Consider the following 18,152-nt stretch of genomic DNA (forward strand, 5'->3'; position numbering starts at 1 on the left):
AATAACACAGTTATGTAATATTCCTCTGTGTGTGTGTGTGTGTGTGTGTGTGTGTGTGTGTGTATGTATGTATACCACATCCTCCTTATCCATTTGTCTATTGATTAGTCCAGTGTGGGATTTAAAAAAAATTTTTTTTTTAATGTTTATTTTTGAGAGAGACAGAGACAGAATGCGAGTGGGTTAGGGGCAGAGAGAGAGGGAGACATAGAATCCGAAGCAAGCTCCAGGCTCTGAGCTGTCAGCACAGAGCCTGACACGGGGCTTGAACTCACGAGCTATGAGATCATGACCTGAGCCGAAGTCTGTTGCTCAACTGACTGAGCCACCCAGGCGCCCCAGTGTGGGATTTTTTATTACAAATTTTTAAATGTTTTATTTACTTTTGAGAGAGAGAAAGTGCGAGTGGGGGAGGGGCAGAGAGAGAGAGGGAGACACAGAATCTGAAGCAGGCTCCAGTCTCTGAGCTATCAGCACACAGACTGATGCAGAGCTTGAACTCACAAACCACAAGATCATGACCTGAGCCGAAGTTGGACACCTAACCGACTGAGCCACCCAGGTGCCCCAAGTTTTTTAATTTTTAAATTAAAATTAATTAATTTATAGAGAGTGAGAGTGTGAAAGTTGTAAAGGGAGGAGAGGGGGAACTTGTGGGGGCGGAGAGAGAGAGAACAAACCTTAACCAGGCTCCATGCTCAGCAGGGAGCTCGACACGGGGCTGAATCCCATGACCCTGGGATCATGACTTGAGCTGAAATCAAGAGTCCGATGCTCAACTGACTGAGCCACCCGGGCTCCCCTACTCCCAATATTTTTATAGCACATGTGGTCACCTCTTAATCCTGCATCTTATACCCTCCTAATTTAAATTTATGGCAGACTTAACCACTGAACTTTTGAGAATAGCCCTTTGTGTGTGGTTTGTATGTGCTCCGTTTTTTCTTGTGAGTAATTGCCATGCATGGAGACAGTGGCAACCAGGAGAAGTGATAAAATACAAAGCAACTAACACAATTCCACTAAAGTAGCTACTACGAACTGTTACTAGAAAGATAGGTCAGATGCTAAAGAGAAGATACATATGAAGGTAGAAAAAAAATGGAAGACATTGAATTGAAATAAAACCTAAGTATTTAAAGTAAATTTGCAATTTGTTTCAGAATTGAAGAAAATTTTTTTCTTCAAAAAAATTTTTTTCTTAAAAAAAAAAAACCAAACATTTTTTTTTCCTCCTGGAAAAAATTTCTGGTTCTTTTATAGGTTTTCTTACCTATTTTTCTTTCTTTTCTTTTCTTTTTTTTTTTTTTTTTTTTTGGTGGGGAGTAAGGCTGGTGGATAGGAAAGGCGATATTTTTATAGATGAGAGAGAGGAAATACGAAAGCATAAAAGAGAATGGATAGAAATGAGAATAAACTGCCCTCTGGCTTTTAGACTATTGTAATGAACAACAAAGAAAGGCTTTTTTGCTACCAGGAATAGAGGTTTTTCTTTAGCAAATCCTCAACTTTTGGTCAGTTAGAGAGTTGAGATGTTTTATTTCTTTTTATAGCAGCTCTGTGAAGACAGAGAGGGGTAGATACCATTTTCATCTTAAATGGGAATATAAAGTGATAAATATAATTTATTGAAAGTTGTTTAATAATAAATTTGGGGGTAAATTCTAGTTTATTCCAGTGTTATCTCTAGTAGTTGCTGCACTTTAAATGACATATAGTGATGATTTTATTCCTATTTGTTGTTCAATATAGAAAACACAGACATCTCTGTTGGAAACACCTGAAACTCATTATTGGAAGTTTGATTCTAAAGTAGCTCCTTCACAAAATATATCCAGAAACATCACATCAGTGGACAATGGCAAATCCAAAGACAAAAGAGACTATTTGTGGACATCTGCCAAAAGTACTTTATCCACACCATTGCCAAAGGTTGGTTGCTAAAATTTCTAAGAAGTTCATAACGTTTTGGTTAAAAAAGGTTTTAGTATCATATGCCATATATCTGGTATTGCACATACATATATAAAACCAATTCAGTTTTTGTGATACCAGCATGAAATGGTTTCCTTTTTTTTTTTTTTTTTTTTTAAGTTAAAAAAAATTTTTTTTTAAATTACTGTCTACAACTTAATGACATCTTGGGCAGATTCCGTAAATTTTTGGCATTCACCAGGTGGCATTCCCTGATGTGGGAAATCTGGTTCTGACTTGGCATTTTTCACCCCAGTTGCTTCCTTTGCTATTTACCCTTCATCATCTTGTTGGGAGAGTCCTTTACTTAGCAGTCAGCCCTTGGTATATCAGGTACCACCAGGAGGTGGCTGAGTTACTAGCTATCTTCCATATGCCCACTTAATCCATGGGGAATTCATTCAGCCTTTCCGTGCTAAATGGTAGTACAGAATGTCTACTCTGGCCCGCCCCCCCTCCCCCACCACCATCCATCTCTCTCTAATTTCTTTATACTCTAAACTATTCAGCCAGATGCAAAGACAAATGAAATTTCTTCCTAAGTGTGTATCTAGTGAGGTATACATTAAGTGTGTATCTTCTTAAAGGTGCCCCTAGTTTTATATTAGTTCCTCACTTGGCTTGGAACTTGAAGGGAAAAATATCTCTACCTCTTTGTATCCTTCTAAGTTGAAATTTCATACCTTTCCTTCTCAGTTTCCTTAAGATAAGGAAACCTCTTTTCTTCCCAGAAAGGAGGTGTTTGGTGCTTGTATGGCCAGTTTAACCACTTTTTAATAAGCCCGAAAGAAGGATCGAAGGATCCAGGCTTTAATCATAGGTTACTTTCTTTAGAATATGGGTTACTAGCACTTTTTTCCACAGCTTTGTGCCCCAGTTAACAGTTCCAGAGCAAAAAGAAGAGTCTCTCACATCCTGTTGATACATATTATCCACACCATGGAAATTATGAAAATTAGTAAACTACATGGCTTAGAGAGGCTTTTATATAAAATTATTTTGTTGTATTTATAACTATATTATTCACATGAAATGATCTTTATAGAAAATGAACCTTACTTAAAAAAAAAAACCTTTTATTGAAATATATGCAAAAAAAATGCCCAGGTCTTAATTATACAATTGGATGAATCTTTACAAACTAAAGATGACTTTTTTAGTAATCAGCATTCACAATAAAATACAGAACATTACTATCACCTCTGAAGATCTTCTTGCCCCCTTACTAGCTTCTCCCCCAAGGCTAACTACTGTCCCAACTCTAATATTTGATGTATCTGTTTTTGCATTTTCTATAAACAGAATCATTATTTTTGTTTTGGCTTTATTCATTTAACATTATGTTTGTGGGACTCATCTATATTGTTGCTTTAAGTTGTAGATTCTCTGTTTTTGTTCCTGTATAGTAATCCATTGTATGATGTGCCATATTTTATTTATTGTATTGTTAGTGGACTTTTGGGTAGTTTCCAGATGGGACTTTTATGAACAGTGTTGCTATAAAAATTCTAGTATTTGACATGTATGCATTTTGGTTGGGTATGTCTTTAGGAATGAAATTGCTGGGTAATAGCATTATGCATAATATGTTACATTTTAATAGATATTGCCTGAGCTGTTTTTTACTGTGATACAAAACATGTGTTTTTTGTTTTTTGTTTTTTTCCCCCTCATGCCAGTTCTCTGATTGCAGACACCAACTAGGTGTCCCACAACTTGATTAAATTCTCACACTACCTGGAGCTAATGTAGATCCCAGTAAGTTAGGGCTCAGTCTCATAAGACTGCTTCCACTTCAGACACCAGTCACAATCCTGGTTTGCCACTTGTACTACTGACCAACTGGCTCTAAATTGGGGGTTCCCACAACCCCCTCCTCAGGTTTGCTAATTTGCTAGAATGACTCACAGAACTCAGGAAATTCCTTTACTTACTATTACCAGTGTATTATAAAGGATACAACCCAGGAACAGCCAAATGGAAAAGATGAGTAGGGCAGGGTATAGGGGAAGGGGTATAGAGCTTCCATGCTCTCTTCAGGAGTTCCATCCTTCCAGCAGCACCTCTGTGTGTTTGCCAACATGGACATTCTCAGAACCCTATCGTTTAGGGTTTCTTTTTAATGGAGATTTCACTACCTAGCATGATTGGTTAAATCATGGCCATTGGTAACTCAATCTCCAACCTCTCTCCCCTCCCAGGAGGTCAGGGGGTGGAACTGAAAGGTTACAAACTTCTAATCAAACCTTGTTTTTTTCCGGCAATAAGCTACCATCCTGAAGTTATGTAGGTGCCCTTTACTGCCAATTGTTTCATTAACATTAACTCTTGTCCAGTTGAAAGGAGTTCATTCTGAATAGGAAAAGACTCCTATCACATTACTGTCAACAAAGACCAAATGTTGTACCAAAAGATGCTCCTTTCACTCAGAAAATTACATGGGTTTTAGAAGTTCTCTGTCAGGAACCAGGGACAAAAACTAAAGGTATGTTTCTTGTTGTACCACACTGCCAATCATTTAAAAAAAAATCATTACATCAATTTATATCTAAGCTAGCAGCGAGTGAGAGTTCTAGTTGCCCCACATCCTTGCTACCACATGGTACTTTTTATCTTTTTGATTTTAGCCATTCTCATGGCTGTGGTGACTTTACTTTTTAAAAAAGAACATTTTTACCATAATTTTAGATTTACAGGAAAATTGCAAAGGTAGTACAGAGAATTCCTTTATACCAGTCATTCAGTTTTCTACATTGTTAACATCTTACATTACCATGTACATTTGTCAAAACTAAGAAACATACATTGGTACATTACTGTTAACTAAACTTTATTTTTCCATTAATGTTTTCTTACTCTTCCAGGATTCAATCCAGGGTACCACTTTGCATTTAGTTGGCATACTTCCCTAGTCTTGATCTTAAATTTTTAAAGTTTATGTATGTATGTATTTATTTATTTATTTTGAGGGAGAGAGAGCATGAGTGGGGAGGAGCAAAGAAAGAGGGAGAGAGAGAATCCCAAGCAGACTCTGAGCTGTCAGCATGGACCCCAGTGTGGAGCTCACAAACCGTAAGATCGTGACCTGAGCTGAAACCAAGAGTTGGGCACTTAACCAAGTGAGCCCTAGGTGCCCCTAAGTATTTTCTAGTATACCATTTTAATCCTCTTGTTTTTTTATTATACTTTTTGAATTATTTTCTTAGTGATTACCTGAGTATTAACGTCTTAAAATGATTTAGTTTGAATTAATACCAATGTAATTTCAACGGTATACAAAAACTTTGCCCAAACTTAGTTTCATTCCCTCTCTCTTTTGATATCATTGTCATGCAAATCATATATTTATACATTTTAATCCCATTGATACAGTATAATAATTATTGCCTTATGTGTCTATATTTTAGATTAGATAGGAAAAAAATTATAAACAGAAATACATGTATACTATCTTTTATAATTATATAGTTTTCTTTACTGGATGGTTTTGGTGTATATAGAATTATTTGAATTATTTGGAAACAGGTTTTTTTAAGTGCTTTGGAGTCAACCTACAGCTGTTTTAACTCCATGCTTGATGGTAGAAATCAACTGTATGTAATGAGTCACTTGTCTCTTACTGCTTTTCTAGTTTGTCTTTGACTTTTGACAGTTTGATTGTATGTCTAAGTGTAGTTCTAATTGAGTTTATCCTCCTTGGAGTTTGTTGAGCTTCTTGGGTGTATAGATTAATGTTTTCACCAAATTTGGGAGGTTTTCAGCCATTATTTTTTCAAATGTTTCTTCTTCCCTTTCTCTGCTCTTATCTTGGAACTCCCGTTATGTATACTTGATGGTGTCCCACAAGTCTCTGAGGCCGTGTTCATTTTTCTTCTTTCTATTTCTTAGACCAGATAATTTCAATTGAACTATCTTCAGGTTCATGGATTCTTTCTGCTTTAATCTGATATTGAGCCCCTCTACTGAACTTTTCATTTCAGTTATACTTTTCAACTGCAATTTTCAATTTGGTTCTTTTAAAAAAAAATAAGTTTTATCTTTATTGATAATTCCATTTGGTTAGAGATTGTCATCATACTTTATTTCTTTAGATATGGGTTTCTTCAGCTCCTTGAACATATTTAAAATAACTGACTTAAAGCCTTTGTCTAGGAAATCCATGACAGGTCTTCCTTAGGGATAGTTTCTTTTGATTGTACCATCCCAACCCCTGTGATGGGCCATAGTTTTTTGTTTCTTTGCATGTCTCATAATTTTTTCTTGAAATCTGAACACTAAAAATAACATAATGTGACAGCTGTGGAGATCAGATTCACCCCTGTCCTTAGGGTTTGTTGTTTCTGCTTGTTATAGTTGTTGTTTGTTTAGTGACTTTTCTAAACTAATTCTGTAAAGTTTGTATTCTTTGAGTGCCACTGAAGTTTTTACTTGGTTAGCTTAATGTTCAGCTAATGTTTGAACCAACTGAGCCTGTACCAATAAATCTCCCAATTTTTACCAATGGACTGTAGGTACTTATTAGGATATACCTTCAGCACTCAGCCAGACCATTGATAACTGAATCTTCAAGCTCAACTAGGGCCTTCTTAGGTCTTTCCTGTGCTTATTCACAGTCCTATGCATGTGTGGCTTTCTACATTTCCAGGAATGCCAGAATTTTTGAAGTTTTTGTCTAGTTTATCATTTGACCTGTTAAAATCATTGCCTCATGGAACTGCAAAGTGAAAACACTTGTCTATAATTGTCTTGATAAATGCTGTGTCCTACTCAACACCAAAGAGAAAGCTTTTGTACTGAATGAGTTCTGAATCAGGTTAAATACAGACTAGCTTGTGAGGTCTTTCACAGAACCCCTAGACAGATCAAATAATGACAACTCTTTGGGAATAAAAGCTTTGAAAGAGCTCTCAATTTTGTTTTGCTCTGACTAATGGCTGCCAGTCTGGACCGGGAGTGTGGGATGTTATTTTTATGGGTAACATAGAGAATGGGAGCTAGGATGAAGAAAAGTTAAGACACCGCAAAGCTTGCTGTTCTTATGGAGGTTCTGCCAATTATTTTATTTTATTTTATTTTATAATTAAAAAAAATTTAATGTTTAGTTTTGAGAGAGAGAGCGAGCGAACATGAGTGGGGGAGGGGCAGAGAGAGCGAGGGAGACACAGAATCCTAAGGAGGCTCCAGGCTCTAAGCTGCCAGCACAGAGCCTGATATAGGGCTTGAACCCACAAACTGTGAGATTATGACCTGAGCTTAAGTCGGAAGCTTAACTGACTGAGCCACCCAGGCACCCCTCTGCCAATTATTATTTTTTTTAAATAAACACTACAGTTTGTGACAAGCTTTTGGTTAATTTCCAGAGTTCTGAAAAAGTGGACTTTGACCATTTTACTAGTATTTTATTGCTTTATGGAAGAGAAAATTTTTGGAGTACCTTACTGTGCCATTTTTGCTGATGTCACTGACCTAACTTTTTAAGGTACTTGAAAAAAAATTGTAAAACTTACGGGGAAATATGGAATACTAAACATTGACTAATGTGAATTACTTAATCAACAAAATATAAGCATACCTATTTTCTCATAAATCAGTAAGGATTTTTGTAGAGAGAGCTAAACTCACTCTGTTTTTTGGTCTGAATCATTGTTAAAAAAGTTAAAAATCCCTCTTCTTAAGATCGTTGACTCCTGAAGTTGAAGAGTGTCTCTCCGCACTCTCTCCTGCCATTATTTTCTTCAGTAAGTTGAAGGGAAGGACAAAGAAAAAGTTTTCTATTAAAAATTTTTGGAAGGAAGTTGTAAGTTTTAGCATCAAAAATACCTGAATTAAATTCTTATCAAAAATCTCTATATACATTCCACTAATAATTGAGAGTTATTGATTGCTAAAGACTTAACTTGCCTTTATTAATAATACGGGGTTTTTGATGGGAAAATGTATTGTTTTTCTTTTTGGATAGGCATATACTGTGAAGACACCAACGAAACTAAAAATTCAGCAGAGAGAAAGCAAGAATATACCTACCGAAGAAAGTAATAAAAAGAGAAAAATGGTCTTTGAGTTTGATATTAACTCGGATAGTTCAGAAACTACTGATCTTTTGGTAAAAATACTACAAATCAGTATTTATTACTTGTTTACATTATTCATTATTTTTATACATTACTTTTTGATGTATATGTATAATATATACACATAGCATCTACCATTGCAATATTAAAATATAGTAGAACTCTACTACAACACAGAGCCCTATATGCTTTTGCAGCATTTCGGATAGGGTTCAAATAATCTAACTTCAGTAAACATGGCATTTTGAATTACTTAATGTAACATAGTTGACACATGATTAACAATCTTGTTTTCCAGCAGAGTGTTACAAGGAATTTTTAACCACATTTTCTCTTTTTTTGTTTCTTTTCTTCTTCCTCTTTCTTTCTTTCAGAAAGGTTAGATGAATCTTGCTATGGCCAAATTTGTTATTTAGGGCCCCTTTTGATTTTGCTAATATACATGTTACTTCATTTTATACCACTTTTTGGTTGAAATCTGTATCAAGGTATAACATTACTATTATTCTTAAAGAGTTAATGTATTAAAGATGAGTTGTTTAAGGAAGATATTTCCCCTAGCAGTTTGTAGTAGTAATTACTCCCTACCATGAGTGTATCCACACATACCAGTGTTTTCTGAAGTTATAATATTGATTTATTGAGAATAAACTTAGATTCATTTAATTTAAAACCAAATAAATCTCATCACACAAAATGAAGCAATATACCAAAGATTCCTAATTACAAAATTCCAGTTAAAAGCACTTGTTTCATTGTTGCCACTTACAACTTTTGAGATTCTTCAAGCTTTTTTGGGACTTCTTTGTTCTGGAAAAATGAGTAGCTGAAGTCTTAAAACTTTAATTATTGAAGTTAACATACAGAATCCTTACTCAAGTACCTGTTGTTTTATAGATGTTAACATTTTAATGATTAAAACTGAACCAAGCAATGTTTCAAAGACTACATAGATTATTTCTTAGAACAATCTCCTGTTTAAGAAGTATAGACAATGTTGCTGTTCTCATTTTACAGAAGAGGAAACTGAGTCACACAGATACCTTGCCCAAGATCACATAGCAAGTAAGGCAGGGAACCAAAATTTGAACACAGACCATCTAGCTCCAAAGCCTATGTAAGACCATGTACATAGTAACTTCCAGCTTAAACTGAAGTCCAGATATATAAAAATGTAAGGAGAATTAGTAGAAAGACTATGAGCTCTGGGATTAGACACTCCAGGGTTGGAATCCCTACTATTTTTCTAGCAGTGTGAATTTAGCTGATCTGAGATTCAAAATGACTCATCTCATTTTTAAAAGGAGCATCACAACTTTGCAACACCATAAACATACTACACTATTATATGTATACACAATTATTTCCACTTGTCTAAAAAGACATTTCATGTCTGTTTATTTGGTTATAATTATCATTTGAAGTTACTATTTTTGTAAATTTCTTAACTGTTGTGTTTAAATTTTGATGAACATTCAAATTATTATAAAAAGTTAGATGTAAAAATGGATTGTCTAAGTGATCTTGGAGAAGATGGTGGAGTAGGACATACCACAAATTTATTTCTCCACCTAGATAGCAATTGTACTTGCAGAAATTGCCAGAAGTAACTATTTTGGAGCTCTGGAGACTATTTGAATGCTTGCAGTTTCCAGGGTTGCAACTTGGTAAATTATAGTTAAGTTTGCAACCTTAAGAATGGTGGTAACTACCTATCATCCAATCCATAGGCCTGTGGCAGACAGCTATGCTCAGGTCTTGGCCATAGCCAGGGTAAGCAACAAGGACTTTTTCTCTGAGTATCAAGGTTCATTGTTCCATATCATGATTGCTGCTTCTCACCACTGAGGTGCAGGCACAGAAACTTCCTGTCATTCTTTCAACCCTCGCTGGCTTGTGTCTTCTTAGAGGATTTAAGTGATCTGTACCTGTGGGTTTTTTTTTGTTTGTTTGTTTTTGTTTTGTTTTTTGCCTTCCTCTTCTTTTCATTTTTCTTCTTTGGAAGACCAGGCATTTAAGAATTAGTACATTCAAAAGCACTCACATTTATGGGGTATTTAAAACCACTACATGTGCCCAGGGAAAGACCAGCTCAGAAAAAACCTGAGATCTCAAATTTTCACCTCATCCTGATCCCTGGCATAGAAACTTATACAACATAAAACAAAAACAAAACTAACCCACTACAGCAAACCCTGGGGAAAGTGAAGAATCTGATTTGCAGACCTATCTAATTATAAGATTCCAGTGTCTAGTTTTCAACAAAAATCACAAGGTATACAAAGAAAAGGAAAGTATGGCTATACAAAGGAACAGAACAAGTCAACGGAAAATGTCCTTGAGGAAGCCCAGATGTTGGGCTTACTAGATAAAGGTTTCAAAACAACCATCTTAAAGATGCTGAAAGAGCTAAACGAAGACATAGACAAAGACAGAAAAATGATGTATGACTAAAATGAGAATACCAATAAAGAGATAGAAATTATAAAAAGAACCAAGAAGGAATCCTGGAGTTGAAAGTACAGTAACTTAAAATGAAAAGTTCATTAGAGAGATTCAAAAGATTTGAGTAAGCAGAAGAATTGATGAATTTGGAAATAGGATCATTGAAATTACTGAGTTTGAGGAAAGGAAAGAAAAAAGGAAAAGTGAGTAGGCAGCCTGAGACTTGTGGGACATCATCAAACATATCAATATATGTTTTGTACGAGTCCAAGAAGAAGAGAGAGAAAAAGGGGAAAAAATATTTGAAAAAGTAATAGCTGAAAACTTCTCAAACTTTGATGAAAGAAAATGAATCTACAAATCCAAGAAGCTCATTGAATTCTAAGTAGTATAAAATCAAACAGACTCATGTCAAAACACATTATAATCAAACTGTCTAAAGACAAAGAGAATCTTGAAAGTAGTGAGAATCAACTCATCACAAACAAGGTACTCTCAATACAATTATCAGCTGATTTCTCACTGAGAAAGACTTGGAAACCAGAAGACAATAGTTTTCCATATTCAAAGTGCTGAAAGAAGAAAATCGTCAACTGAGAATTTGATACCTGCAAAAACTGTTCTTCAAAAATGAGGGAGAAATTAAGACATTCCCAGATAAACAAAAGCTGAGGGAGTTACCAAATAATTTACACAGGAACTTATAAAAGCTAGCATTGTAATTTTGTTTGTAACTCCACCTTTTATTTTCTACAGGATTTGAAAGAAATTGCATCAGAATTGTTAATCTACATTACTGGGTACCCAAGGTATAAAGATGTAATTTGTGACATCAATAACAGAAAAGGAGCATGGAGCTGTATAAGAGCAGGATTTTTGCAGGCTATTGAAGTGAAGTTGGTATAAATTCAAATTAGATTGTTATAACATTATAGGATGTTAAATGTAATCCCCATGGTAACCATACAAAAAAAATCTGTAGAATATACACAAAAGGAAATGAAAAGGGAATCAAAACATTTCACTACAAAAAAAAAAAAATCACCTAGCCATAAAAGAAGACAGTGATGGAGAAAATGAGAGAGAAACAACAAACCTATAAGGCATATAGAAAACAAACAGCAAATAGGCAGAAGTTAGTCTCTCTTTATTGTAATTACTTTAAATGGATTACACTTTCCAATCAACATAGATTTACAGAATAAAGAATGATCCAACTAGTGTCTTGTCTAAAAGAGACTCATCTTAGAGCCAAAGACACAAATTGAAAGTCAAAAGGTAGAAAAAGATATCCCATGCAAATAGTAACCATAAAAGATCTGGGCTGGCTATACTTCTATCCAACAAAATAGGTTTTAAATAAAAAAAGTGCAAGAGGCAAAGAATGACATTTTATATTAATAAGAGGTTCAGTACAGCAAGAAGATATGAGAGTTTTAAACATTTATACCTAATAACAGATCCTCAAGGTACATGAAGCAAGTCTTTACAAAATTGAAGGGACTAATAGTTCTACATCAACAGTTGGATACTTCAATACCCCATCTTCAATAAAGGATAAAACAATCAGAAGATAAATAAGGAAATAGAGGACTGGAAAACCACAATAAAGCAAATAGGACTAACAGATCTATACAAAACACTCAACAACAACAGAATACACATCATTTTCAAGTGCACATGGAATATTCTTCAGGATAAGCCGTATAGATTACAAAACAAGTCTCAGTACATTTTAAAAGATAGCCATCATACAAAGTATCTTCTCTGACTACAATGGGATGAAATTAGAAATCAGTAAGAGTAGGAAAATTAGAAAATTCACAAATTTGTGAAAATTAACACACTTTTAATCAGAGAAGTCGTCACAAGGGAAATTAAGACTTAAATATGAATAAAAATGAAAGCACAGTATATCAAAACTTATGTGATACAGCAAAAACCACACTCAGAGGAAAGGCATAGTTCCCAAATTCCTACTAAAAAAGAAAGATCTCAGTTCAGTAACTTAACTTTGCACTTTATGTAACTAGAAAAAGAAGAACAAACTAAACCCAAAGCTAGCAGAAAGAAGGATATAATAAATATTCAAGGGGGAGATAAACAGAGAATAGAAAACAATAGAGAAAATCAATGAAACCAAAATTTGTTTATTTGAACAAAATTGACAAATCTTTGGCTACACTAACAAGAAGATGTAAATAACTTGAATCAAATGAAAGTGGGTACATTATTACTAATTATTCAGAGATAAAAAAATACTGTGACTATATGGTAACAAATTTTATAACCTAGAAGAAATGGACAAATGGGTAAAATCCTCAAAACACAAATTACCTAAACTGATTCAAGAAGAAATAGAAAATCTCAACAGACTTATCTACAGTAAGTAAAGAATTTGAATTAGTAATAATAAAACTCTCAACAAAGAAAAGCCTTGGACCAGATGGTTTCATTGATGGATTGTATCAAACATTTGAGGATATAACCTTCTCAAGTTCAAAAAAAATTAGAGAACTCATGCTAACTCATTCCCTGAGGCCAGCATTACCTTGATACCAAAGCAAAATACAGATATCATTAGAAAAAAATTAAAGACCATTATCTTTTATGATTGTAGATGTAGAAATCCTCAACAAAATATTAGTCAAATTCCACATCATATTACAAGGGCTATTCACCATGACCAAGTGGGGTTTTTCTGAGAAATACAAGGATGGTTCAGTATAAGAAAATTAATGTAATATATCACATTAATAGAACAAAGGGAAAAAATTCATCTCAATTGGTATAGAAAAGGCACTCAAGAAAATCCAACATTTTTTCATGACTAAAAACTCTTATAATAAAGGGAAAATTCCTCAGCATGATAAAAAGTACTTCCGAAAACCCACAGCTAACATCATAGTGGTAACAGATTGAAAACTTCCCCCTAAGATTAAGAATGAGACAAGGATATCCGTTTTCACCACTGCTAGTCAACATTGTTCTGGAAGTTATAGCCAAGACAAAAAAGACAAAGGGAGAGGGAGGGAGCTAAAAAGCCGGCATACAGATGGAGTATGGTGTACAGCTATGTGCAGATGTCATGATCCTATCCATTGAAAATCACAAAGACTCCACAAGAAGGCTATTAGAGCTAATAAATGAAGTCAGCAACATGGAAGGGTAGAACACATGACATCAGTTATGTTTCTATACACCAGCAATGATTAAAATCCAAAAGGAAATTGCTACCACTACTACTACTACTACTACTACTACTACTACTACTAGTACTATTATTTAGGTACAAATCTAACCAAGAAGGTAAAACACTGAAATACAATGAAAACTATAAACATTGTGGGAAGAAATTAAGACTTAAAGAAATAGGAGAAAATTCTGCTTATGGATAGGAAGACAACATTGTTAAGATGTCAAAACTACCTCTGATACTAAAATTCATACAGAACTACATGGGTCCCCAAATAGCTAAAACAATTTTGAAAAAGAAGGATAATGTTGGGGGATTCATAGTTCTCAACTTTCAAATTTTCTACAAAGCTAGTAATTTAAGCAGATTAATACTAGGATAAGGACAGATATATGTGGAATAAAATAGCCCAGAAATAAATCCTCACATATATAGTCAATTGATTTTTGACAAGAGTGCCAAGACCATTCAGTGGGTAGAGAAGACATTTTTTTCAACAAATGGTGCTAGAACTGGATATACCCATATGCAAAAGAATGAAGTTGGACTCTTACTTTATACCACATATAAAAATTAAGTAAAAATGGATCAAAGATCTAAACTTAATGCTAAAACCATGAAGCTCTTAGAAGAAAATATTGGGAAAATTTTCATGACATTGAATTTGGCAAGGACCTAATGGGTATGACACCAAAAACAGCCAAGAAAAGAGAAAATAAATCAATTTGACTTCAAAATTAAGAATTTTTTGTGCATCCAAGGACACTATTAAAGTGAAAGGACAAGCTAGAGGGTGGCAGAAAATATTTCAAATCATATATTTGAAAAGGGATTAATATCTAGAATACATAAGGAACCCCCATAATTCAACACCAAAAACCATACAGCCCAATTTAAAAATGGACAAAAGACTTGAATAGACATTTCTCCAAAGAGGGTATATAAATGGCCAACAAGCACATGAAAAGGTGAACGTTACAGAGTTAGAAGGACAGATAAGGTTTTGTTTTAATTGGGTTAATTTATTTTTATTTGGGCAGTCATTAATGATCAGTTTGCTATGTACTGAGTAAAATTTTAACAGTTTCCAGGATGATTTAAAAAATTTTTCTTTTCTAAGCTGGTCAGTTGGTACATACTGGTTCTGAGTATAACTGAAAAGGCAGCTTTTTATGAATTACTGAATTCTGCTGAAATCTTAGAATTCATGAAAATCTCTCTGAATATTTTTATTCATGAAGCTTCTGTAAATGTGACATTAGGAGCAGGAAAAGATAATGTAAACAGATTGCTTGCCTGACTAAATCTGTGTAGTATATTTATTAAGAGAATGGATTCTGGAACCAGCCTACCTGGATTTGAATCCTGGCTCCACCTCTTATTAGCTGTATAATCTTAGGCAAGTTACTTAATATTTCTGTGTCTTCATTCTTCACCCTCAAAATGGGGATAATAATAGTATACCTACTTCATAAAATTGTTGTGAGGATTAAAGCTAAAATACACAAAGTGATTAAAACAGTTTCTAACATAAAGTACTAAATACGTGTTAGCTATTGTGTAGGGACATTACAATACTCATAAGTTGATAATTGATAACATTATAGCTTTATAGGATTATAAATGCTTATTCTAAAGCTGAAGTGTGAGTTTGAATAAGTGGGCTGGGGGGAAGGAGAAGGAAAGGTAGTATAAAGACTCTGAAACTGAAATAGAAATAACTAAGTACTATTCATACACATCTTGTATTTCACATAACCTTTCAGGAACACAGTTAATAGAATCCAAATCTATGTCCTTGTTTGACAGATGGAGGATTTATTTTGTCATTGTCTTCAGTTTTTCTTCTTTTTTCTCTCCTCTTTCTCCTCTCTCTTCCCTTCTCTTACCTCCTTTCTTCCTCTTTTCCCTTCCTCGTTTTTCTCCTCCTCTCTGTGATATGTAGGAAAAATCTTAATAACAAATATCAGTGATGACAGACTCCAAATTAATATTTTTGTATCTTCCTTTAAGGGCATGGTAGCAGAAGAAGACACATCGAAAAAACTGTACAAGACTCATAATCCACCAACTCCTCATCTTTGTGTCAGAACACCAAAACAGGTATCTTTTCATTTTTACTTCAGAAAGCAAATTTCAAAAGCTGGACTTTATCTTTTTAAATTAGATATACTATGATTTTATTTTATTTTATATTCAGACCCCTTCATCTCTAACAACGCCTGGATCTACACTGAAGTTTGGAGCTATGAGGAAAATGAGGGAAGATCGTTGGGCTGTAATTGCCAAAATGGATAGGAAAAAAAAACTAAAGGATGCAGAAAAGCTATTTGCTTAATTTCAGAAAATAAGTGTGATTAAGGAGCCTAATAACATCTTATTTATAGTTAATTAAAAATGTTTATTTTCTGAAGAGCCAGTTTCTGAAATTGAGACTTTTTGCATAAATAATTTGGTTTTTAAAATTTGTATATTTTGGCCTAAATTGAAATAACCACATGTTACCTGAAATCTTGTAATTGTATTCAAATAATAAGAAGATTGTATTTTGTTTTTACCTTTTCTTGTATTTATGAAAACTGTTTTAGCTAAGTTTTCAAATTTGTAAAGTTATCCATTAAATGCTAGGAACACATTGAGATTTACTCTTTATTCTTTACTATTAAAATATTTTGAACGCAAATAAATGCTTTTCATTGATTCTGTGAGGTCATCTGAACAGCTTATCATAATTTTGATAATATTTGTTTTTAAAATCTTAAGGTCCTTTTAGTGAAGTTTCATAATTCTGAAGAAGCTTTATCTATTTAGTTGTAGGGGGAAAAAGGCTATTCCTTTTAGCTATACTAAACTTTAGAGCTATACTAATAGCTCTATCTATTTAGTTGTAGGGGGAAAAAGGCTATACCAGTATGCCTTCATAACATTATTTATTCAACACTTACTAATTTAAGCAAATATTTATTGAATGCCCACTAAGAGCAAAACACAGTTCTAGATACTGGAGATATGACAGTGAACAGAACAAAAAAAAGAAACCCTCTGTTTTTCTAGAGCTTACATGTTAGTGAGGGAAATAGACAAGACAGAAAATTTAAAGACCAAAACATAGTGTACTGTTAATGGTAATTGCTAGGAGAAATAAAACAGAAGAGTACTAGGGAGTATGAAGAAGGTTGGACTTTTAAGTAGAGTGGGCCTCACTGAGATAACATTTGAAGATCTGATGACTAACAAGTGAGCCTGTGGCTCTATGGGAGAGTACATTCCTGGCGCAAGGAACAGAAGTTCAAAGACCCAGAGGTGGAAGTGTGCCTACTGTATTTGAGAAGCAGCAAAGAGGTCACTGTACCTGGAGAATCATGAGCAAAAGGAAGAGTAGAAGGAGAAAAGGTCTATCTTTATCAGGATGGGGAATTTGGGTGGGCAGTTTATGTAGTGCTTGTAACTACTGTAAGAACTGTGGCTTTTACTCTGAATAAGATGTGAAATTAATAGTATTTTTTAGCAAAGAAGAGCTATGATCTGACTCAAGTTTTAACATAAGGACCTTTCTGACTACTATATTGAGAACAGATTTTGAAAAGAAGACAAAAGGCTAAAACAAAACAGGAACTTTTTTTTTTTTTTTTTATTTTAGAGCAAGTGAGGGAGAAGGCCAGAGCAAGAGAGAGAGAATCTTAAGCAGGCTCCATACCCAGCATGGAGCCCAAGATGGGGCTCAATCCCATGACCCTGGGATCATGACCTGAGCTGAAATCAAGAGTTGGACACTCAACTGATTGAGCCACCCAGGTGTCCCAGGAAGTTATTTTAATAATGCATATGAGAGATGGTATTTGGCTTGAACAAGGGTGAAAGCAGTAGAGGAATAACGTGGTCAACTTTTGGATCTGCTTTGAAGATTAGATCTGGGACGTGATAAGAAAAAGAGCCAAGGATAATTTAGTATTTTCGGCCTGAGCAATGTAGTTTTGGACATGTCAGGTTTGAAATGCCTGTTAGACATCCAAATAGGGGATGGTAAATAGGCTTAGAGACAAGTTTAGGGTAGTGATATAAATTTGGTGGGAGTTAACAGCATATTTAAAGCTATCAAACTGGATGAGAACATGTATAATCATGGGTGTGACTGTACCTAGAAAAGAGGAGATTAGAGAGATGATAAGAAACCATCAAAAGATTAGCTAAGAGTGATAGTGAAGTCAAGCAAGAAAGTATTTCAACAAAGAGGGAGTGATAAATTGTGTTAAATACTGCTCAGAGGTAAAGTAAAATTGGTTAAGTTGTTGTTAATGTGGAGCCTGGATGATCTTAAGAATGGCAGTTTTGGTGACTGGAATTTGAAGGGGACAGTCAAGAGAATGGGAGTAGAGGAAGTGGAGATAACATCTCTATCAAGAGTAAGAAGCAGTATGCCTGGGTGGCTCAGTTGTTTAAGTGGCTGACTTTGGCTCAGGTCATGA

General features: G+C 34.4%; 1 protein-coding gene across 1 annotated transcript in view; it reads left to right on the top strand.

The window, feature by feature from the left end:
* SYCP1 (synaptonemal complex protein 1) overlaps positions 1-16,317 on the top strand; it is a 121,512-nt gene extending 105,195 nt beyond the window's left edge. Inside the window, exons 29-32 of the mRNA XM_042953545.1 lie at positions 1,753-1,932; positions 7,934-8,077; positions 15,700-15,789; positions 15,887-16,317. Coding sequence (XP_042809479.1) covers positions 1,753-1,932; positions 7,934-8,077; positions 15,700-15,789; positions 15,887-16,024 — 552 coding nt within the window. The 3' untranslated portion in view covers positions 16,025-16,317. The remainder of the gene's footprint in view (positions 1-1,752; positions 1,933-7,933; positions 8,078-15,699; positions 15,790-15,886) is intronic.
* Positions 16,318-18,152: the final 1,835 nt, after the last annotated feature.

Source organism: Panthera leo, chromosome C1 (assembly GCF_018350215.1).
Source record: "Panthera leo isolate Ple1 chromosome C1, P.leo_Ple1_pat1.1, whole genome shotgun sequence".
NCBI lineage: Eukaryota > Metazoa > Chordata > Mammalia > Carnivora > Felidae > Panthera > Panthera leo.